Raw genomic sequence first — 19,280 nt, 5'->3', positions numbered from 1 at the left:
ATCTTAACACTATGCAAACAACGATTTACAGGCCTGATACATGTGCTCTGAACATGGCTGCAGGACTGAGCCGTCCAGGTACCAGCAGAGCCCACAGAGACCCAACTGGGAAAAAAGGCCCGGGGCGGCTGCGATAGAAATCTCAGGGAGTGTTTGGAAAAGAAAAGTTTAAAGCTAGCAGGGAAAAGAAGCCCCTGAGAAGGGTCTAGGGACGTCAGGTGGAATTGGAGAAGAGCAGGAGGGAACCTGCAGGTTCCCAGCAGCCTCCCACAACACTCTTGGGAGCTTCGGAGAAGGAAGCTGGGGCAGAGGGAGGGCAGCCCATGCTTCTCCTCATTTCTGACTGTTTCAGGGAATATTCGGATAGTACCTGAGAACAAGGAACATAAGGGCTGAGAACTGCCATAACCCAGAAGAAATTGTGGCCAAAACTATTTGTCCTTCCCTGACGTATTCCTCCCTCCCCCACAACAAGTTGCTCTTTTTCTGGAATTTGTTCGCTCCAGAAGAGACTATTTTAGTCCCCCAAAGCAGGAAACCATTTCCCACAGGAAAGAAAATGAGGTGCCAGCCACAACCGATGTCAAAGATGTAAGCAAATACCTCACAGATTGAAGCAAGACAAAGGAAGGCAATTTTGAGCTGAATCCTGGAGCGAAGGCAAGAGGTCGGCATCCTTCATCAATTTCAACTCTATAAATGACTTCTCAACAGATGCCTATTTCTCTTTCCTAAGGTCTAATCTTGGTTCCCTCCATTACTGTTTGTGCCTTCAAGAGTAAGAGCAAACAATTTGTCTTCTCTCTTCCCTCACAGCCAGCTCTGATGTTTAAATGCCCACTAAATACAAAAGGGAGTGCGTGTTGGGGTGAGGAGGCAGGGGTCTTGCTGAGGACCGGAGTGGTGCAGACCTGGCACTTCTGTTTCATCTCATCCAAAACCCCACATATAACCGAAGTCACGGCTTTCTGGCCAGAAATATCACTGTGCACATGGAGTGGAGCAACTGGGTGGCATTATAGTCCCTGGGAGGTGCTGAGCCCCCCTTGCTCAGGGCTGAGCGTGCACGTGTTTTGGGCAGGAGAACGGAGCCCTCCATTAGGCCTCTGTGCTCAGCAAGGGCCTGCTGCTGGCAGAAGCAACCTTCTGCCGATGTTTGCACCAAAAGGGGAGCAGACTGCTCTGGTCTTGGCTCCCAGACACATTTCAGGACGCGAATTTCACTGGTAGGAACAGAGGGCTGCTTTTAACACGCAGCCACCACTGCGTGCCCTGCCTGAGCAGCCCCAGGGTTGTGAGCAGGCCTCGCACAACCCGGCACCCAGTGCCCTGCCACATCCCGTGTCCCCACAACAAGGGAAGCCCCCAGCCCAGAACAGCTCAGGCATCCTCTCCGTAGTATGAATATACTGCAACACTGCTCGTGTCAGCGTCAGTAATACCCTCCTTCAGAATCAAATAAGTGTTTGCTAATGAAGGAAGGGAAGTGTGAATGAACAGAAAGACTCGTAAGCTGAGCTTTAATTCCAGATGCTGAGAGTAACACCAAAAGCAACAGCCATTTGTGCAGAGGTCGGAAATTAAAACCAGAGAAAAATCATGTGCAGTAGTTGCTTTTACAAGCATGCCCACGGTAATTTGATCTTTCAGTCACATTTCAGCAGCAAGGCTAAGAATCACGGTATTGCCCTGTACCAAACTAGCCCAGTTCCAGATAGAACAACCTTTATCAAGCATTTGTGACAACAGGAATATTTTACTCTTTGACAAATTCTTTCATATGTAGCACTGTTTTCCAGAAACACAACTCCCTCATATCTAACCGGACATTAATTGCTTTTTTGCTGATGTATCTGTGCCTTCTGGACTGATAACACAACTAGCAAATCTGATATCTGACAAGTTGACTCAACCTAATCAGGACAGATCAGCTGTTACCAACGTTGCTATAGGCTGTAATTTGAGGACCTTTACAGAGTTATCACTTGCTTTGAAAGGCAAGAAACGGTAATTCTGTCAACAGTAATCCCAGAACGTGCGTTCAAAGTGGCTGTTATTTTTTCTCCAGGAGAAGGTAACACTTGTCAAATAAATACCTGAGATAATTGATAAAAGGAATTAGAAGTATGTGAGTGATACACTGACAATCAGTCATTCTCAAGAAAAATAAGAACCTCGCAGGATTCAGCGCATTAAGCACAGAGCACAAGCTGTCACTGTGAAGCAGGGGTCACTCGGAATGGAGCGAAACAATTGGCAATGCAGTTTTTCAACGTTTACTTCTCTCTCTGTTGCTTAGTGCTAAAGCTGAGTGAATTATTCACTTCAAACAATTTGTTCAATGAATTTTACCCCTTTTTCCTGCTTTGAATATGTGGGCAATGGATACCAATGCCATCAGATTTATTCGCTGCTTCACTTTATTCACGCTTGCATTTAGTGCTTGATTGAGAGTATTCTAGACTTCTACTGCGTAGCTCTGATTGTTCACACAATAACAACAGCAGGTCCTTAATGTGTGCAAACAGCACAGACCCACGCAGCTGATGGAATAATGATTATCTACACCACCAAGGATATATCTTTCGGTATTTTTTCTGGTCCCTGTTTAAATCTGGAAGCCCTTCCAGCAACAATACTGAGAATTGCTGCAAAGTTCCCTTTCTGTGAATATTTTTGCCCACAGGACTCAACACTTGAGTGTTTGTGGAAACCAAATTAACAAAGAGTGCAAGCACAGCCAAAGCAAATTAATTAAAAAAAAATACAAAGATTATATTGTATGTGTTCCCTGTTCCACTAGGAAATAATTTATTTTCCTGTAGTAAAATTCAGAGGAATTTCACCAAAAAAAAAAAAAATCCCAACACATGTAATTCTCTAATGGAACTTGATGGTCACTGAATACAAACAAGTGATGTTTTCATTGCCAGGCTTATATCTGTCTTTTACAGATAAAATGTGTTTAGAAACTTAGACTTAAAATTATAACAAAAAATGTATCTCTTACTGTATCGCTTTGGTCCATCTTCCAAACAAAATGAAAGGGTTAAGGTTGCATCATCTTCAAAAAATTCAGTTGCAAAGGCATCCCACCAGAGGTTGTCACTATCCTAGGAAGCAACAGATCATTCACTTAACAGGAGGCAAAATGAAAATATTTTAATCTTTTTTTAAAGAAATTCCAAAGGATCACAACAGTTTGCACATCTTGCCCTGATTTTGGGGTGTAGATGTCTATATGATATTTCAAACTGATGTTCTTAGATAAGGTTCTAGTTCTAATTAAGAAAAGAGCAGAAATGTTTGGTTTTTTATTATACTATAAACTGCCTTCCATTTTGTCCGTTTACTAACTATGCAATAACTTTCATTCTCATAAATACATGTTCTTCTTAAATGCTTTTATAAATCAGTTGCAAATAAAGCAATTATGACTTTTTCCCCCTTTTTCTAGGCCGTGTATCTCAAATGCTTGGTCCTAATCATGAAAAAACCTCAGTACTTAATTCTATAATGCTACATAACCCGATTATCAGCATGACTTGACAAGAAAGTTATTTAGAAACTAAATATAATAGCCATTCCCCTCCAATGCATTTAATATAATCACAATGCTACTGCAGGTTAATTAAATACCAGCTAGTTACTTAAATGTAATTGTTGTGAGAAATCTTTACTTTTCAGTGTGATACATGAAGTGAAAACAATATTTTAAATGACCTGTGTATACTTAGTCTTGCAGTAATTCACATAGTTGGAACATAATAATTATGGAACATAACAATTAATAACAAATATTAATATAGCGTCCAACGTAAAACATATACCAGTGCACCACTATGGTGGTTGTTGCCTTGGATGACTGAACAAGGCATTTTCAGACTTGGGTGATTAACATCTTTCAAACTTCCATGTCGAGCACCTCTGTAAGTGGTTCAGTTTGCAGGGTGTTTTTTAACAGAAGTCAAACAACAACAGAATCCACAAATTGTTTAATTTAAAAACTATGGACATATTTATTAACTGGGCTTGAAATCTTTGGTGTGGTACCTTCTGCTCCTCTAAAGCCCTAAGATTTAAATCACTTGCAGCTCACAAGATCAGCGACAGAGCTGGAAATGCACTTGTGCGGATGCTGCAGACACACTCCTCATTGCCCCTCACTGCAGCAGCCCTGCTGGTGTGCAAGGCCAGCTTCATCCAACACAGTGAGCAAGAAGCACCTCTTAATACCTGAGCAATGTTTAACTAAGCCAGAAAACATTTGTTACCTTTGTAGGAAAAAAAAAAAAAGAGAGAGAGAGAGAAAATGCCAATTTCAGACAAAATATGCATCTATCATTTTCATTGTATGCACACATGCAGAGAAATAACTCTGTGATGTTTTCAGTTCTGTTCCCATCTCTCCACAAGATGTTATTACTGGATTTCACTCCAAACTGCTGAGCAGAGGCTTTACTGCCCCACTACTTTGCTTTGATCTTTGTCGAATGCCCAGCAGAGAAACGGTGAGGACACATTTTAGCACCACAGCTCCTACAGAGACCCCCAGGAGATTTCCTGGCCGGTTCAGGGCCCGTAGCTCGCCTTCCTCCCCAAGCCTCAGCCCCCTCAGCGGCAGGCGGCCAGACAGCAAGCTGCATTGCTCAAGAATTCAGCCACAAAAGGAGATACCAAAAGTGTCCCCACAACCCGGCAGCCTGCTCTCAGGCAGAGCTTCTGCCCTTTCCCCTGTGCTAGCGCCCACCTGATCGCTGAACGGTTTGGCTTGGAAGGGAGCCTTGGAGATCATCTAGCCCAGCCCCTGCTGGGTGCCTCCACATGCAGCTGCTGCTGCACTGATTCCCTCAGGTGCCACCAGGGTGGGTGAGGAACATACGGGTGTTCCACACAAGCCCAGTAACCGGTACCTAGCACCCAGCCCTCGTGACAGCCTGGCGGGGCCATCACCAGCCCCTCCACTGGTAACAGTGCGCCGCCACCGCACTCGGCCATTTGCCACAAGAGCGGCTGTAGCACTGCTTTACCTCCCTGACGGGCTTCTTGTCCCAGCAAAAGGCGAGGGGAGTAAGGGGTTTCAGCGATGGCACACGCAACATTCGTAGATCCGCCGTGGGGAAATTCTTAGTACCTCAACAGCTCGGTATCAGCTGAGCTACTCGTGAGATTTCCAATGATGTGAGAGGCGCAAGCGATGCATCACATCGTCAGGATGCACATGCACATAGGAAATGAAGAGAGGAACTGGGAGAGTGCGGGGCCTCACCTCAAAACCACACATATTTGCACTCACGCCTGCTTCCAAGAAGTCTGAGGGCTAGGAAAACGTGGAGACTGAATTACTGTGGATCCTCTCCCTGGATAAATGAAATATCCAGACTCTGTCACAGCCTGAATACTGTCCAAGGTCTTTATCTCATGTTTTTGCATACTTTATGTCAGAAAGAAGAAAAAACAGAAAATATACCACCACCACCACCACCACCTTCTCCCCCCTCCCAAAAATAAAAAAATAAAAAATAAATCCTCTGTCAAGCTTGGGTATGCTCTGCTGATTAATTCTCCTCTCCACTCCTGTCACAGGTGGGCCCAACTACTCTCACAGCCAAATGGTGAATAAAACCAAATGAGGTGTCCCCTAGCCAAACTGAAAAAGGATCCAGATATTATGGAAAAAAAAAAAAGAATAAAAAAAAAATCATCCCCTTTTTCTTGCAAAAAGGGGATGGCGAAGGCAAGGCTGCCCCCAGGCATCTTTAACTTATGCTCTGACAGGTTACGGGGGATTTTGCCAGAGTAATTATTTTTCTATTCAACAATAATGAGAAATTACCATGGCAACCTCCCTTTCACGTAGTGCACTCACACGCTCAAACATTGAAATAATGGCCTAAACATAACAAAAAAAAATTAATACTTTAAAAAATATTTTGTATTAAAATAAACTTACGGAATGGGTCAAAGGAGAGAAGAGGGCAGAGACAGCCTGAGAGTTGAGCTGGGAGTGGAGATGCCACGCTGATGTCTCCAGCTACCCAAGCAGCAAAATGTCTTCTGCCACAACTGTCATTGTTCCTCCTGATCCCCTCCACCCCCAGTATTATTTGTAATTTGAAGCATGGCTCAACTCTGAATAGAGTCTCCAAGTAAATGGAATCCTAGGGTTTCGATATTTTTTCCTGACTCTGATTTCTTTGGCAAATGTAATCAGATTTGAAGTACAATGATGTTCTTTTTCCCCCTCCATCTAATAGTCCCACATATTCACTGTGTGATCTGAGAGTCAAGCTGGGTTCTTCTTTACACCTTATACACTTATGTGATTTAGAGTCTGCAAGCCAAATGAGGCTTTTCTTCTTGCCTGTGATGGTGATTGCTGAACCAAAATAGATCTTGCAACTGGAATATAAGGCCAATGGAGCCTATGGCATTTTCTCCAAATTCCTTTATTTTTGTTTAATGACTTGGAAGGCAGAATGGAGTTCATGTAAAAAGTCAACACCTGAAACCAAGCTCAGGAGAGGATGCAGATAATTCTGCAGGGCAGAATTAAAATTCAAAATGATTTTGATAGATTGCAGAAATTTTCTGAAACAAAGATGATGAAATTCAATAAAGAAAAGTGACAAAAGCACAAATACAAAATGGGAAATAAATGGCTAAGCAGTACTGTAGAAAATGGTCCAAATCACACAGGAAATATGTCAGCAAACTGTTGCTCTTGCAAGTAAAGGAAATGTCTCAGATATAGTTCCCTTCCATTCAAACAAGCACATCCCTGGAAAGACTTCAGCTGGAACAGACCATCCACTTCTGGTGCACTGTGTCCAGGTCTGGGCCACCCACTCTTAAAGGACTAATTTTAGGAATTTAGCTGAGAACAACAGGAATCACAGAGTTTAAAGACAAATGGAGATAAACAAAACCCAAAAGACTTAAGGACCGGGTTGTGCCTAGTGTCAGAAAGAAGATCGCAGGGAATGTGATGACAGTCTTCAACCACGTGAAGAGGCTGGTATAAAGTGGAGAGTGATCACTTCTCTGTGGCTAGCAGGAATGGGAGAGAAAATATGACTTGGTTTGCTACCACTGTGGGTTAGGTGGTATAATCCCCTGTTACAAGCCTCTAGCCTAGTGTGTTGCAGAAGGGAAAGAGCCACTGCCACATTACCAAGATGAGCTGATGCCCAGGTCCGTGTTAGCCACACTGCCTATGGATCTCAGGCAGACTTCTGTTTCCTCCCTCACATTGCTTTTGGTTGCACAACGTATAGCAGGTGTAAATAGTATATGAAAAAGTCAGTCATGAAAACCAATAAATGTGATTCTGAATGCACACAGGAAGCACATCTGTTCTGAAATGGGACCTTTTCTATATAATCACTTTTTAGGGAAGAACTGAATTTTAAACGCCAACCTCTGTGGCTTGGCATCGGACAAGGCAAAAATAAAAAGAGATAGTGCCCTTGGGAGCTTACATTTTTCTTCTGGCACCTGCAACCCTTCCCTATTGACACTTACTATTTTCAGAACTCTATACGTCCACATGCCTGTTGGCAACGTACACGCTTCTCATATTCTTTCAAGTTAATGCTGCACGAGGAAACTGCTGTCTCCCCAAGGAAAGAATGTTATTCCACTCTTCCCCCCCATTCCCAGTGAATCAAACTACACTTGAGCTTTTTAAAATGCAGTTCAAGATAAGATTTTACCATTAAATACACCTGTAAAAGCTGCACCGCCATTACAAATTATGAAACTCACAAGATAAAGTATCATAAAAATTCTGACACTAATGTTTATACTCAGAGCACACTGACAGACCATTAAAAATAAAATGCCAGAATATGAGAAACCAATAACTTTTCCCATTAGCTTTAAATTAGACTCGTCTTGAATCTACCCAACATATTTAAGGTTCTCATATAAATTCACAGGAGCAACAAATTAACAGGGACATATATATCTTAATTTTATACATTTTGACATTTGAGTACAGATCTGTAGGTCTGGCCCTGCAATGCACAATATTTTTATGATCAGGCATAGTTTGTTTTGTTTTTCTGTTTATATAAATTCTGTACAGAATACTTTTGATTCTTAAACTGATTTTCTTGGCAATAGTCTGAACAAAGTGAAAGTGGATTAGTCATGTACAGTAAATGGTTGATAAACCTACATGGTCAAATGACTGTCTGTGATCATGTAGGTACAAGATGATGCACACCCATCTTACATTCAGTTATCTTTCCTAGCAATATGTGGTACCTCGTACAGCTGTGAAAAAAGTGCAAATAGAGGACTAATTTGGTTGCCCTGGGCTAGTATGCGAGGACTACTCCTGTTGCTTTTGCATTTGTTATTCTATCTTATTTATTTTATCTGAAACATGAAGCATGTTTTAGATAGCATTAAAGACATCTTTAGTCTTGCAACTAATGGTATCCTACAGAATCTCCGGCTCCCTTCCCCCAGCCAGGAATGCCCGACTCTATTATTTCCATTTGTTATTTCACACATATTCACAGTTTTAATGGTGTTGCTTGCTTTTATTTCACTTACTAGTGTGGCTGTATGCCATCTCTCAAACAATGTGTAGTAAAACTGGCAGAAAGATTTTAAGACTTGGCTTTGGTCATGAGTAGTTTTCTGTTCCATTACATACTTCCAACTTCTTGCCAAAACTCTACTCAGTGCTCAAAACATATCAGTTTCTTCAGCTTGCTTATTAATTAATTAAATTATTGTTTACATTCCATTTTGGAACTTATCTTAGTTTGTACAGTAAAGAAACAAGACCAAGTTTCTGTTTTATTGAAAGGACAGAATATAGGCCTGCAACAAACACACACAGCAGTACTGCTGCAGAGAGACTGACTCCAGTGCAAAATGGGGGCAAGGTCTCTACTTCTCATGTAAATCTGAAATAACTTTAAGAATTCAGTGGAATTACGGGAAAAGGCTCATAACAGAAAGCTACTCTTACAGATTCAATGGAATTTCATAATACATTGATGATCCTCTTTTTATTGCCTGTAATGCTTGCAATACCAACCACTATGCTACGAGAAGAAAGCAGTAATGGCTTGTTTGCTTAATGGGAAACTGTGAAAATCAACCATTAATTATTTGATTCGAGATGAAAATGAGAGAAACACCAAAAAATAGCGGTGGGGGGTGAGGCCTTGCAAAATATGCAAATTGATTAATGCAGTTTTCTTGATGTACTCTGAGCCTGGAAATCTAGGAATCAGCATCACTACAGCAAAACCAATATACTGTAATGATTCTGGCCATACAATTCAACTTTGCAGACATGCTATTTTGAGATAGTTTCACTTAGATTCTCAAATGGCAAGTCCATAATGGGCAAGTATACCAGGGGTTCAGACTAACCAAAATATGCTGACACTGATATGAAGAAGTATTTTCCTTATGTTGGAAGGATGGTTGTCCTTTTCTTTTTTATTTGGCCATTAGCATATGACTGAAGCAGACACTTTTTATTAGAGTAGTTGTGGCAACTCCTTGTTAGGCTGGCAAATAGCAAGACCAGTTTACACCTACACACGGCTATAAAGGTACAGTTAGCCCATTTCATCTAAGCCACCCAATTTTTCCGTCTACATGTACTTCATGATGCTACATGTATTCCAAGCTGGATATCCTTTTAAAATAGGAGTCCCTAAAATCATAGAGATTTTCTAACTTCAGTTGTTGGGAAAAGATAAGACAGTGAGTTACCTGGTTCAGCCTAATAGAATCAAAAAAGAATACCAGATCTCAAACCTCTTGTTTGACATTGTTTCAGTTTTACTGCAGCTTGTGGATAAAAGAGAAATGAATCCTAAAATATTCACTCTGTGCATGTTTCGCTATTCACCTACAGCAAACATACAGAGATTGCAGAATGTAATGCTACATTGCAAGAAGGACAAAGCAGAAAGGGTTAATTTATGCAACATGTCATTTCACCTGCTTCTGTAATTTGAATTCATTATTTCTACTCCTGGAACTTGCACACGAGAATGGATAGGAGAAAGAAAGGGGAAAAAAAAAGAGCAATGAAGCTGGATTCAAAAAGACATATTCTACAGCCAATTCCTTATTACCATCATGGCATCATCCTTGCTATTTCACAGCAATATTATCAATAACTAGCAGAGGATGCTCTTTGATCCTTTGTAAGCATATGGGATAAGATTGCATTTGGTCTCTAGTGGCAAGACCTATATTCTGGCTGCATGAACAAAAAACCTGGGCATTAACAACTAAATTATGACCGCGGTGCAGTTGTTAACAGAAAGAGACACTTCTACCCCCAGTGTAGTATCTGTTTGGCCTTTGTACATATAGTGCATGCTAAATCCATATTCAAAGTTATTTTAAATTTGAGTCCTCTTTTCAGTAGACGTGGATGTCACTAGCTGTCTGAGAACAGAGATGCATTTCCTTAGTAGTATTCTTCATCCACAATCACTGAAGACAAATCACAGGCTTGAGTTTCGTGTTTATCAAAAATGAGCTGTGGTTACACTCCTCTATTCTGCAGCAGAATGCTCCACAGCCTCAGCCTTTGAGAATGGTTTATAGAGATGGAATATTAAGTGTGTCTATTATCTATTGTACTACCGTCAGTCATAAGAATGTTCTTATTTTATTCTGACATTTTGACCTGGTTTCTTTTTTACCTTGTTTACTTCCATCTTTATGAGTAAATGGAAGCTACTATGCCATCTATCCCAATGAAAAGGCAATAACTAGTATTGCCATCAGTGAATACAGAACATCAAACATCCTATGTCAGGAGGGCACATAAAAAAGTCATATTCGCAGGAACATTAGTAAAAGAGTCTCCCTGGGTCTATCTACTCAACTGCACCAAATCCCAAGGCTCTAAAATTTAGTGAACACTAATGCCTTGATCAGTTATTACAGTGAAAGTGAAACTATTACTGACAACATTTAAATACTCCACTGACGGACAACAGGAACACACCAAAGGCAGTCCTTGACACCTTTTTGGACAGGACTCCTGCCCCCTCTTTGTTCAACAGAATCTCACTGGAGCTCCACACAGACTGCAGACAATATGATGCTGGGACTTCAGAAGTCTCGGCCTCTGAAGAACTACAGTCTAGCAGACTACATTTTGAAAGGTAAGAAATAACTCTTCAACTGAGTTAAGAAACTATACTGCTTTTAGCTCTTCTGCCTTCTTTTGCAAATCTAGTGGCCCAGGCCGGGAAGAAAAACCCAGATAAAACGAACCATGCTTCCGCGTAACATTCCAGCTTCCTAGAGGAGTATCAAGTGGTGACAGGGCTAAGAAATGCTGCAATGAAGACTAGATTTTATCCTAAACTAAGATTAAATCGGTTGAAAAGACATACAGGTGGGGAGATACACGTCTAATTGACGTGCACATACCTTCTACCCTATGGGACTTTGAGAAAACTCTTGCTAAGACTCGGCAAAAGGATTTTAAAATTAAGGATATGCTTAAATGCTTTGCTGGACTAGGATCCAAGTATGCATTTGTTAGCCTGTAAGTCAAATTAATTAAAGATTATTGCTTCCTATTAACCTTTGCAAACCAGGTAGGAACATATCACAATGTTGGACAGCTCTGTCTTACCAAAGAGCTGTTATTCTTTGGAAGGTACATGAAGTGGAAAAGATCCAGTGTATCGTATGTCCCAGGACGGGTAATCTCATGCACAAAAACCTACTTTAGCAATAAATAGTCAGAAAAAGTGAGAACACTGAAGAGGTGAGTATTTAAGAAATCATTGTACTTTGTTACTACTCACAAGCACATCTACGAGCTTGGTCCTATTTTCAAAACTACAGCACAATTAGTATCAGCCATATCCCTGTTTTGGGTCACTAATCAGCTGATGTTGTCAGACACCCAGGTTTTTGCAAATAATAGTGCTACATTTATTGCTTGTCATTTTCCATGTACAAATGTGTGTGGATTCAAACTTATTCAAACATTAAGGCTGAGATTTTCAAGGCTAATTAAAAGACTTATGCATACATTTTCCATTAAATTCAGTGAAAATCAGATGGTGGAATATTCTGTGTGGCGTTCCAAATCCCAGCATGGAAATGGAACTTGTTACTGTTAGCTAAATCAAAGCTGGAGGGTGACAACAGGGCTGGGATTCATTTCACCCCAAGACAGTTGTCTAAATTCATATGAGATAAAAAGCCTCCTGGAGATATCTGTCTCTTCATGACTGTAGAGGGAGCTGAGAGAGTAGTTCAGTCTAGCCATGTAACTTTTACACGGATAAAGGTAGGTAAGATAAATCCTATTCTATGTACCTACCAAGAATTTGAAATTCGGTAACAAAACTGGTTGAGCTTTTGGGAGCTTATAGAGTGAAGGACAAACATAAGTGAAAAGCTGGGTGAAACAACCGTATCTACGTTGTCTAGGTTTTTACAGTCTTGGCAGGAAAACCTATCAATGATATTCAAGTTTTTAGCTCGTAACGCTCAAAGCTCTCCAGGCTGCCAGGCTCCCGCTGTTTCATATAAAAAGCTCCGAGTGGCAGACAGAAGTTGGAGCACTGGTTAAAGATTTCTGCCAGTATGAAATGTTTAAAATGAAGAAGATGTGATTATTTGCCTGGCTTCCTAAGTTCGCTCCCCAGCTAGCCATAGTTGCCAATAAAGGCCCTCAGGTCCTGCATTTTATCTTATCCTGCATTTGGATTAGAAATTCCCATACAACATACAATTAAACTAGGGGAAGAATTGTTCAGCTATATCTTCATACATCCTCAGAAACCTGAAATATTAGGAAATCTTAAGTCAAGACAACACATACCAAATATTGCCATTTTTCATTTAGTTTTCTGCAATCACTCTGTCACTCCCTGTTTTACTCGTATAGCATTATCCTTCTCAAGCACATAACACTCACTAACAGGCACGTGACAACCAAACCTGATTAATGAAGAAACAATAATCAGGAGCCCAGGCTGCATGGACAAAGTGGGGATGGCTTGTGCTTAAGACAGTCACAGATTCCCAGCATGTTTGAAAGTAACACTGAAAAGCAGCATTAGTACAGGGTAATGAACTTTTTAAATTGGCATTTGCATTTACAGATTAAAACTCTAATCGAATGGAGAAGTCTGATTCACCTGCTTACAATGAAAACAATACTTAGAATGAAAACTTTTACTGTTATTGCTGCTGTAATATTGTACAGTAGTGTAGCAGATTACTGACAAGGGTGTTATGGTAGCTGAACGATAGGATATTTAGTTCCTGTCCTGAAATGCACCAAAAGAAATACAGAGAGAATGAAGCACGTGTTGGGAAACTCAGAGGTTGTGATAACAGAGTGGTTTTGTATGTTTGTTTTAATTATTAACTTTAAATCTTCACTTCAAAGAAATGGAGGGATTTATGCACTCCAAAAAGTGCTCTCCTTCAAAACTTTGCACTGTGCAAAGTACAGCTTTCTTCTAAGTGGTGTATCTTATCTTGTCAACCTCATTTAAAGTAAAAAGGCATCAGTAGTAATAATGAGAATCCAGTTTGTGAACAATTCCTTCACAGAAGCCAGCTATTACATATTGTAACAAATTAAAAACTCTAAAAAGTCTATGTGGGTCCCCAGAGAAATGCTATTTAATAAAGCAAACACTGATATTGAATGTGACAGAATTCCATTTGCTGCAGAATCCCATCCAACTGAGTTTGGCTGCTGCTGAAGCAATTAGAGAAAGCTGTGATTTAATGATTACGCTAAAACCCTAGACAAACAAAGCTCTCACCTACCAAGTGGCCACTTAGCAGTATCACTACCACCAAAATGTATAAAAATCCTTGTAGGATTTCATTTGCTGTCAGTCAACTAGTAGCAATGTGAGCAATTATTTACTAAAAATGTCTAGTTACTAGCTGCCCTATTGCTTAAACATAAAAAATGTATAAATCTAAATTTAAACAAAGTAAGCAAGGCCAAGTGTGGACTATGTATGTCAGGGAAATCACCCACTAAGGTTATCCTTGTAGCTGAGACCTGATACGATCTAGCTGAAAGACCGTAACAGGACAGAGTTTAATCTTTTTTTTTTTTTTAAAAAAAAAAAAAAAAAGTCTTTATGCTGTTTACTAAAATCCACTGGGGCCTCACCTCTGGGTTCATAAGCTTCTAATGAAACGTTAAACATATTTTCATCACAGCAGTAGCCTCCTATGAATTACAACCTATCACTTCAGACTTTGTGGACCTGTTAGATCAGCAGTAAAACTGATTCACTTGAGATTTCTTAGCTTTTGATAAATGGTGTTTGTCCTTCCCTATTTTCAAATTCTTTTAAAATTTCTTAGTGTAAAATGGTAGGACATAAAATGGTATAAAAATGATGATATGCATGTGACGCTTTGGAAAGCTTGCAAATTTGCTTGGGAACTATGAACTTTCTTGGTGTGCTTATGTCATCCAACAAACTCCACTGTGAAAACTAACGTGTCTTTCTGATTTTTAACTTTCATATTAGTCTGAGAGCCTAGTGAGTGACACACAGGACTGTTGATGTAGATTTTTACCCTAGTTGCCTTACAGGTGAAAGCATCTTCTGACAAAGAGAAAACAAAGCCTTGGGAAAAGCAATTCCTTCTCTCCCCAGTTTCTTCAAGGAAGAGGATCTAGAGACATGGTGCATATCTATAGCCTAAACAAAAATATCAGTGTTGATACAGCCTTTTATAACCATAAAGAATATGAAGCCTGGGAGAAAGCTCAAACACACAGACAACTATTTTAAGAAAGAAAACATTTTTGCATAATGTGGTGAATCATGCACAGAATTGCTGCAGAGGAGAGTGAAATAACTTAAAGCAGCTATGTATAGGAATGAACTTCTCAGGGAACTAAGACCTATTTTCAAAGACTTTAAGATCTCTGAAAATTCTGAAGACCTCTTTCAAAGGTCTTAACAAAAGAATACTGTAGGGGGGGCTTGGTTGTTTTGGTTTTTTTTTTGGTTGGTTGGTCCATTTGGTTTGGTTTGCTACAACAAAACAAACACAGTGTATTTCTAGCTAAAATAAGGAATAATTGTATTCAGAACCCTAAACTTTTTTTAAAGTACTATGTGTTCCTTATGAGTGCCGTACAATTTCTGAGCTCTTCTGGGAAGATTTGTGTTCAGACTGCTAAACAGCCTGAGAAGGCAGCAGTACCTTTGACAAAGCCAAGAAACTACATGGTCCCATTCCTGGGAATATGTAACTGCCAGAGGAGCTGTCATCTGAAAGTGAGAAAAGAAATCAGAAAAGATTCAGTGCTAATGTCTTCTTAGACTAAGGGAAGCTTAAGTCAAGCCCAGCCCAGAGTATATCACAGATTCACAGAATGGTTGATGTTGGAAGGGACTTCATGTGGATCCAAACCAAACAGCTTGCTTTCTACCAATGCAGTGACAACCATGGTGTTATAATATTTCTATGCACTGTCTTTAATCAGAGACTATAAAATTGATCAGATCCAGACCACAGCTGGATCTCTCTCTAGGTCCTCCAATAAAGACTATATCAAAATCTCATAGGTCCTCGTCTGAGGGTGCTGGACTTGGGTGCTTGGTGTTCAAACATTTTAGGATTCTCCTGCACATTAGTTCCTCCATAATCAGCTTGACTTTCACACCTGATTTCTGCATGATACACCAAAAGATCACCTGTCTGCTTTAGAAGAAATTACTTCTGTTCTTTTTCCTCCCTCTATGCTTTCTCAGTTCCACTTTCTTATTTGGAAGAGTTTTTACTCTTTTTTTCTTTTTTTTTTTTTCTCCTACAAACATATACACTGATACACATGTGCATATGCTCACTTTTTTATTGATCTTCTCAGCTCTTCTACTAATGTCTGCTGGATCAGGTCATCTGCCTCTTAAAATCACGTATTAAGTTATCCCTGGTCTGGGGCACTAAAACGAACGTGAACTTTTTATAACCTCCACAACATGTGAGGTCTGAGCGCTGGAAGAGGTCCACCAGCAACTGCCAGTTCAGCACAGAGCCCACCATGTATCTAGTGCATATCAGCAAGGATGAAGGAGTGTACTGAAGATCAAATATGCTTTGTATTAAGCAAGGAGCCCCTTGTTCAGACCCATATAAATGTCCTAGTTCAGTAAGGCTCAACATCTGGCAGCGGTGAGACCCAGGCTGGCTGCCTTCTGACTCGATTCAGCACCCCCCAGTACCGCTGACAACTGCAGGCCTCCGAGGCCTAAGGCCTCCATGGACTCCTAGAACAAGTACACCGTCAAAACAGCTGTGCCCATCTCTCCCTGAAAATACTCATGACCCTTTATCTGAAGGGACCACAAGCAGGATTAATCTGTCAGCATTTTCTTCATCCCTCTACCGATATTCCCAGTACTCATTAGTAGCAAGCAAGCGGGTGATACCAAACTACCCAGGGAAATGGCCTCAAAACTGCAGAGATGCTGAATATTCTCAACTGTACTACACAGCGTGCTTCAGACATACAGTCATGTGGGCTTTCAGATGATGTATATCAACCGATCCCATTGCTCAGGACGGGACATGAAAACAGCAGTGTTCTCTAAGCCACACAGGATGAGGCCCACAATCAAGAATGTCATATGGAAATATCTAACCTATTGGGCCATCAGCAGCAGTGCCGTGCAAACATAAAAGGAAATATGATGTTCCATAGTGTTCCTATTAAAATAAGCATAGCAGTCGGGCATACAAGGTGTCTCCTAAGAAATGTAAGGTGAAAAGGTGGTACTGTATGAAGTAACCATCTCCCTAAGAATTGGTTTTCTACTTGAAAGACTATACTCCTTTTTCTTTCCCATAAAATGCCCATTTGCTAGGTCCTTCTTCGATTTAATCAAGTAAAATTCTTTGACAAAGAAAAACCCTAAAGTAACTTACCCCACAATGAAATAAAGAGAAGCGGGTACACCAATTGTTCACTTGGATTACTGCTACCATAAACGGCTCCAAGAAAATTACTGTAGATCATGTTTCAATACAAATATATATATATATATATGTTTCCCACGCAGAAAATGATCAGAAGAATTCTGAATATTTTCCTGACCCACAGGTGCTACCCCACATGAGATGCAGCAGTGTCAGTTCCGCATGGCGTAGTGCTGGGAGGAAATGGTTAGACCTTGTAGCTTAGCTTTCAGGATCTGCTTTCTTGCTACAAGCTCAGAGTAACCAGGTCTGCTATTCTTCTGCTGTATACCCACAGTCTGTAGCTTGTCCTATCTAAAAATTAACTTGAAGTCGAAGTTCTCAGGTACTCCAGATAGATATTAAAGTGTGTTATTTTTCTTAAGAACAGGAGCCTAGCCTGATGGTAGCTATGGTTGCAGAGAGGCGCTTGAGTGTGACAAAATGCATTTAAACATGAACAAGGGAATAAAGGGAATTCCAAACTCTTTTTCTTCTTTAATAGGATGACATTTAAGCCAATCACACGATCCTTCAGAGCCCGGCTCTGCTTTGGGTGGAATGACTGAGTGGCTTTCCTGTTTTAATTGCAGATGTTCGTCCTCATGGCCATCAATATCTGCAAACTGGAAGCTTGCTTGAAGGCAGGGTGTTAAAGAGAGTACAAATTTTTCATTTGGTGCAGAAAAAACTGTGATCATCTTTGATACTATCTTGTTTCATTCAGCTGCTTTGATTTCAGTATTGGTATCAAAAGAAAGTGACCTGAACATATTAAAGATGATGCTAGTGCCACTATTCCCTGTTGCATATGACTTAAAAATTAACGGTTCATTAATATCCAAACAGATCTGCTTTGGAGAGACCTGATCAGAATTCAGAACTAGGTAGCACAAGCATCTGAGAGCACTGTCAATGAGTTTTTGAAAAGAACCAGAAGAAGCATGTCTTGTACATTATTTCCACTACTTTCACCTGTAAAAGCTGTTTCTCTACCTCAGTGACAGAGTAAATACATGGAAATTATTTTTATTTTTTCTGCAGTCCTCAAAGGTAGAGCATTTTGCACCAACATAGGAAAGAAAACTGTTTTTTTGTTTTGTTTTGTTTTGTTTTGTTTTGTATCTAATTCACGACATACCACCCACTCCTTGGAAGAGAAAGATGGCAGCTCTCCTTCCTTCAAGCTTTGGTAGAAAGTCAACAGCGAAGTAATACAAACTGACAGGTTTTTATGACTGACCTCCTGATACCTACCGGTGCATAAACATGCAGTTGTTAAAACTTATCACTAGGGCCAGGGTTATCCCCTCTTGACTAGGAGTCTGCCAAGTAGTAAATAAATAAGCTAAAAATAGAGTTCCAAAATAATGTGTTCTATTTAGCTGATTCTGCCACCAAAATGTCATGCCCCAGAAAATATCCTAACAGGAAAGTTTCACAGTTTCATGCCTTTACTTCCCAGATACACACAACTCAGTAAGTAGGAGGGATGTCTGTATGTCCCTTTGGACAGTGACACCCCGAAGATGGTGGGCTTCAGGCAGCACCGACCACAGCATTTGGTTGCAGATCAAGAGGTAACAACTCCCCTCCCAGGTAAGCTCTTTTGTTCCACTCTGTGACCAGGCTACTGCTAACAGGACAGTATTTTTAATTTTATCCTTTTGATTTGCTTTAAATCACTGTGACAAACATCACCCAAACCCTGCCCTCAAAAAATCATGGTACTTTTTTGTATATAGTTACTGCTATATACTATTTAGAAATAAAAGTGGCTTTTGAACAATAAATATTCCAAGAACAGTTCTACCAAGGCAAGGCCCATAAAATTCAGGCAGAGAAAGTACATCCCACTTCTCAAGTATTCAGTTTAATACCTTGTCTTACCACCACACTGGTGACAAATCTACAGGTATCTGTTTGTAGTGTAACAGTCAATAGGAGTAGTCACTGAATAATAAAGAAGTCTTTTTGTAGGGAATTTATCAAATTACAAATCTGGTCTCATTTTCATTTGTTTATGTAGATTTTTGCAACCAAAGTTTATTTCATGCAAATGTTTGTGAACAATGAATTTAGGAGCATGTTGCCAAGATGAATGCAATCATCAAAAAAAATCACTTTGTGATTAAATTAAATTTATTTCCAGCAGAGACAGAGGTAGCTTATAAAGAAACAGGTTGCAGAGTCAGGGACTAGAAAAAACAGCATGATAACCTACTATTGCTACTAGTTATTCTGCCAGATGATGGGCGTTCTGTTGGGATTTCTGTTTGCTTTAAAAAAAAAAAAAAAAGGAAATTATG

General features: G+C 40.2%; 1 protein-coding gene across 19 annotated transcripts in view; it reads right to left on the bottom strand.

Annotated features, from left to right (window-relative positions):
* The window catches only part of LDB2 (LIM domain binding 2), a 218,109-nt gene that overhangs the window by 139,294 nt on the left and 59,535 nt on the right, over positions 1-19,280 (bottom strand). For all 19 annotated transcript variants that reach the window (XM_080588949.1, XM_080588952.1, XM_080588954.1 and 16 more), the window contains one exon: positions 3,011-3,113. In XM_080588949.1, the coding sequence (XP_080445075.1) occupies positions 3,011-3,113 (103 nt within the window). The remainder of the gene's footprint in view (positions 1-3,010; positions 3,114-19,280) is intronic.

The sequence above is a fragment of the Anser brachyrhynchus genome (genome assembly GCF_964034855.1).
Source record: "Anser brachyrhynchus genome assembly, chromosome: 4".
Lineage (NCBI taxonomy): Eukaryota > Metazoa > Chordata > Aves > Anseriformes > Anatidae > Anser > Anser brachyrhynchus.
This window is presented reverse-complemented; position numbering and strand designations above follow the sequence as displayed.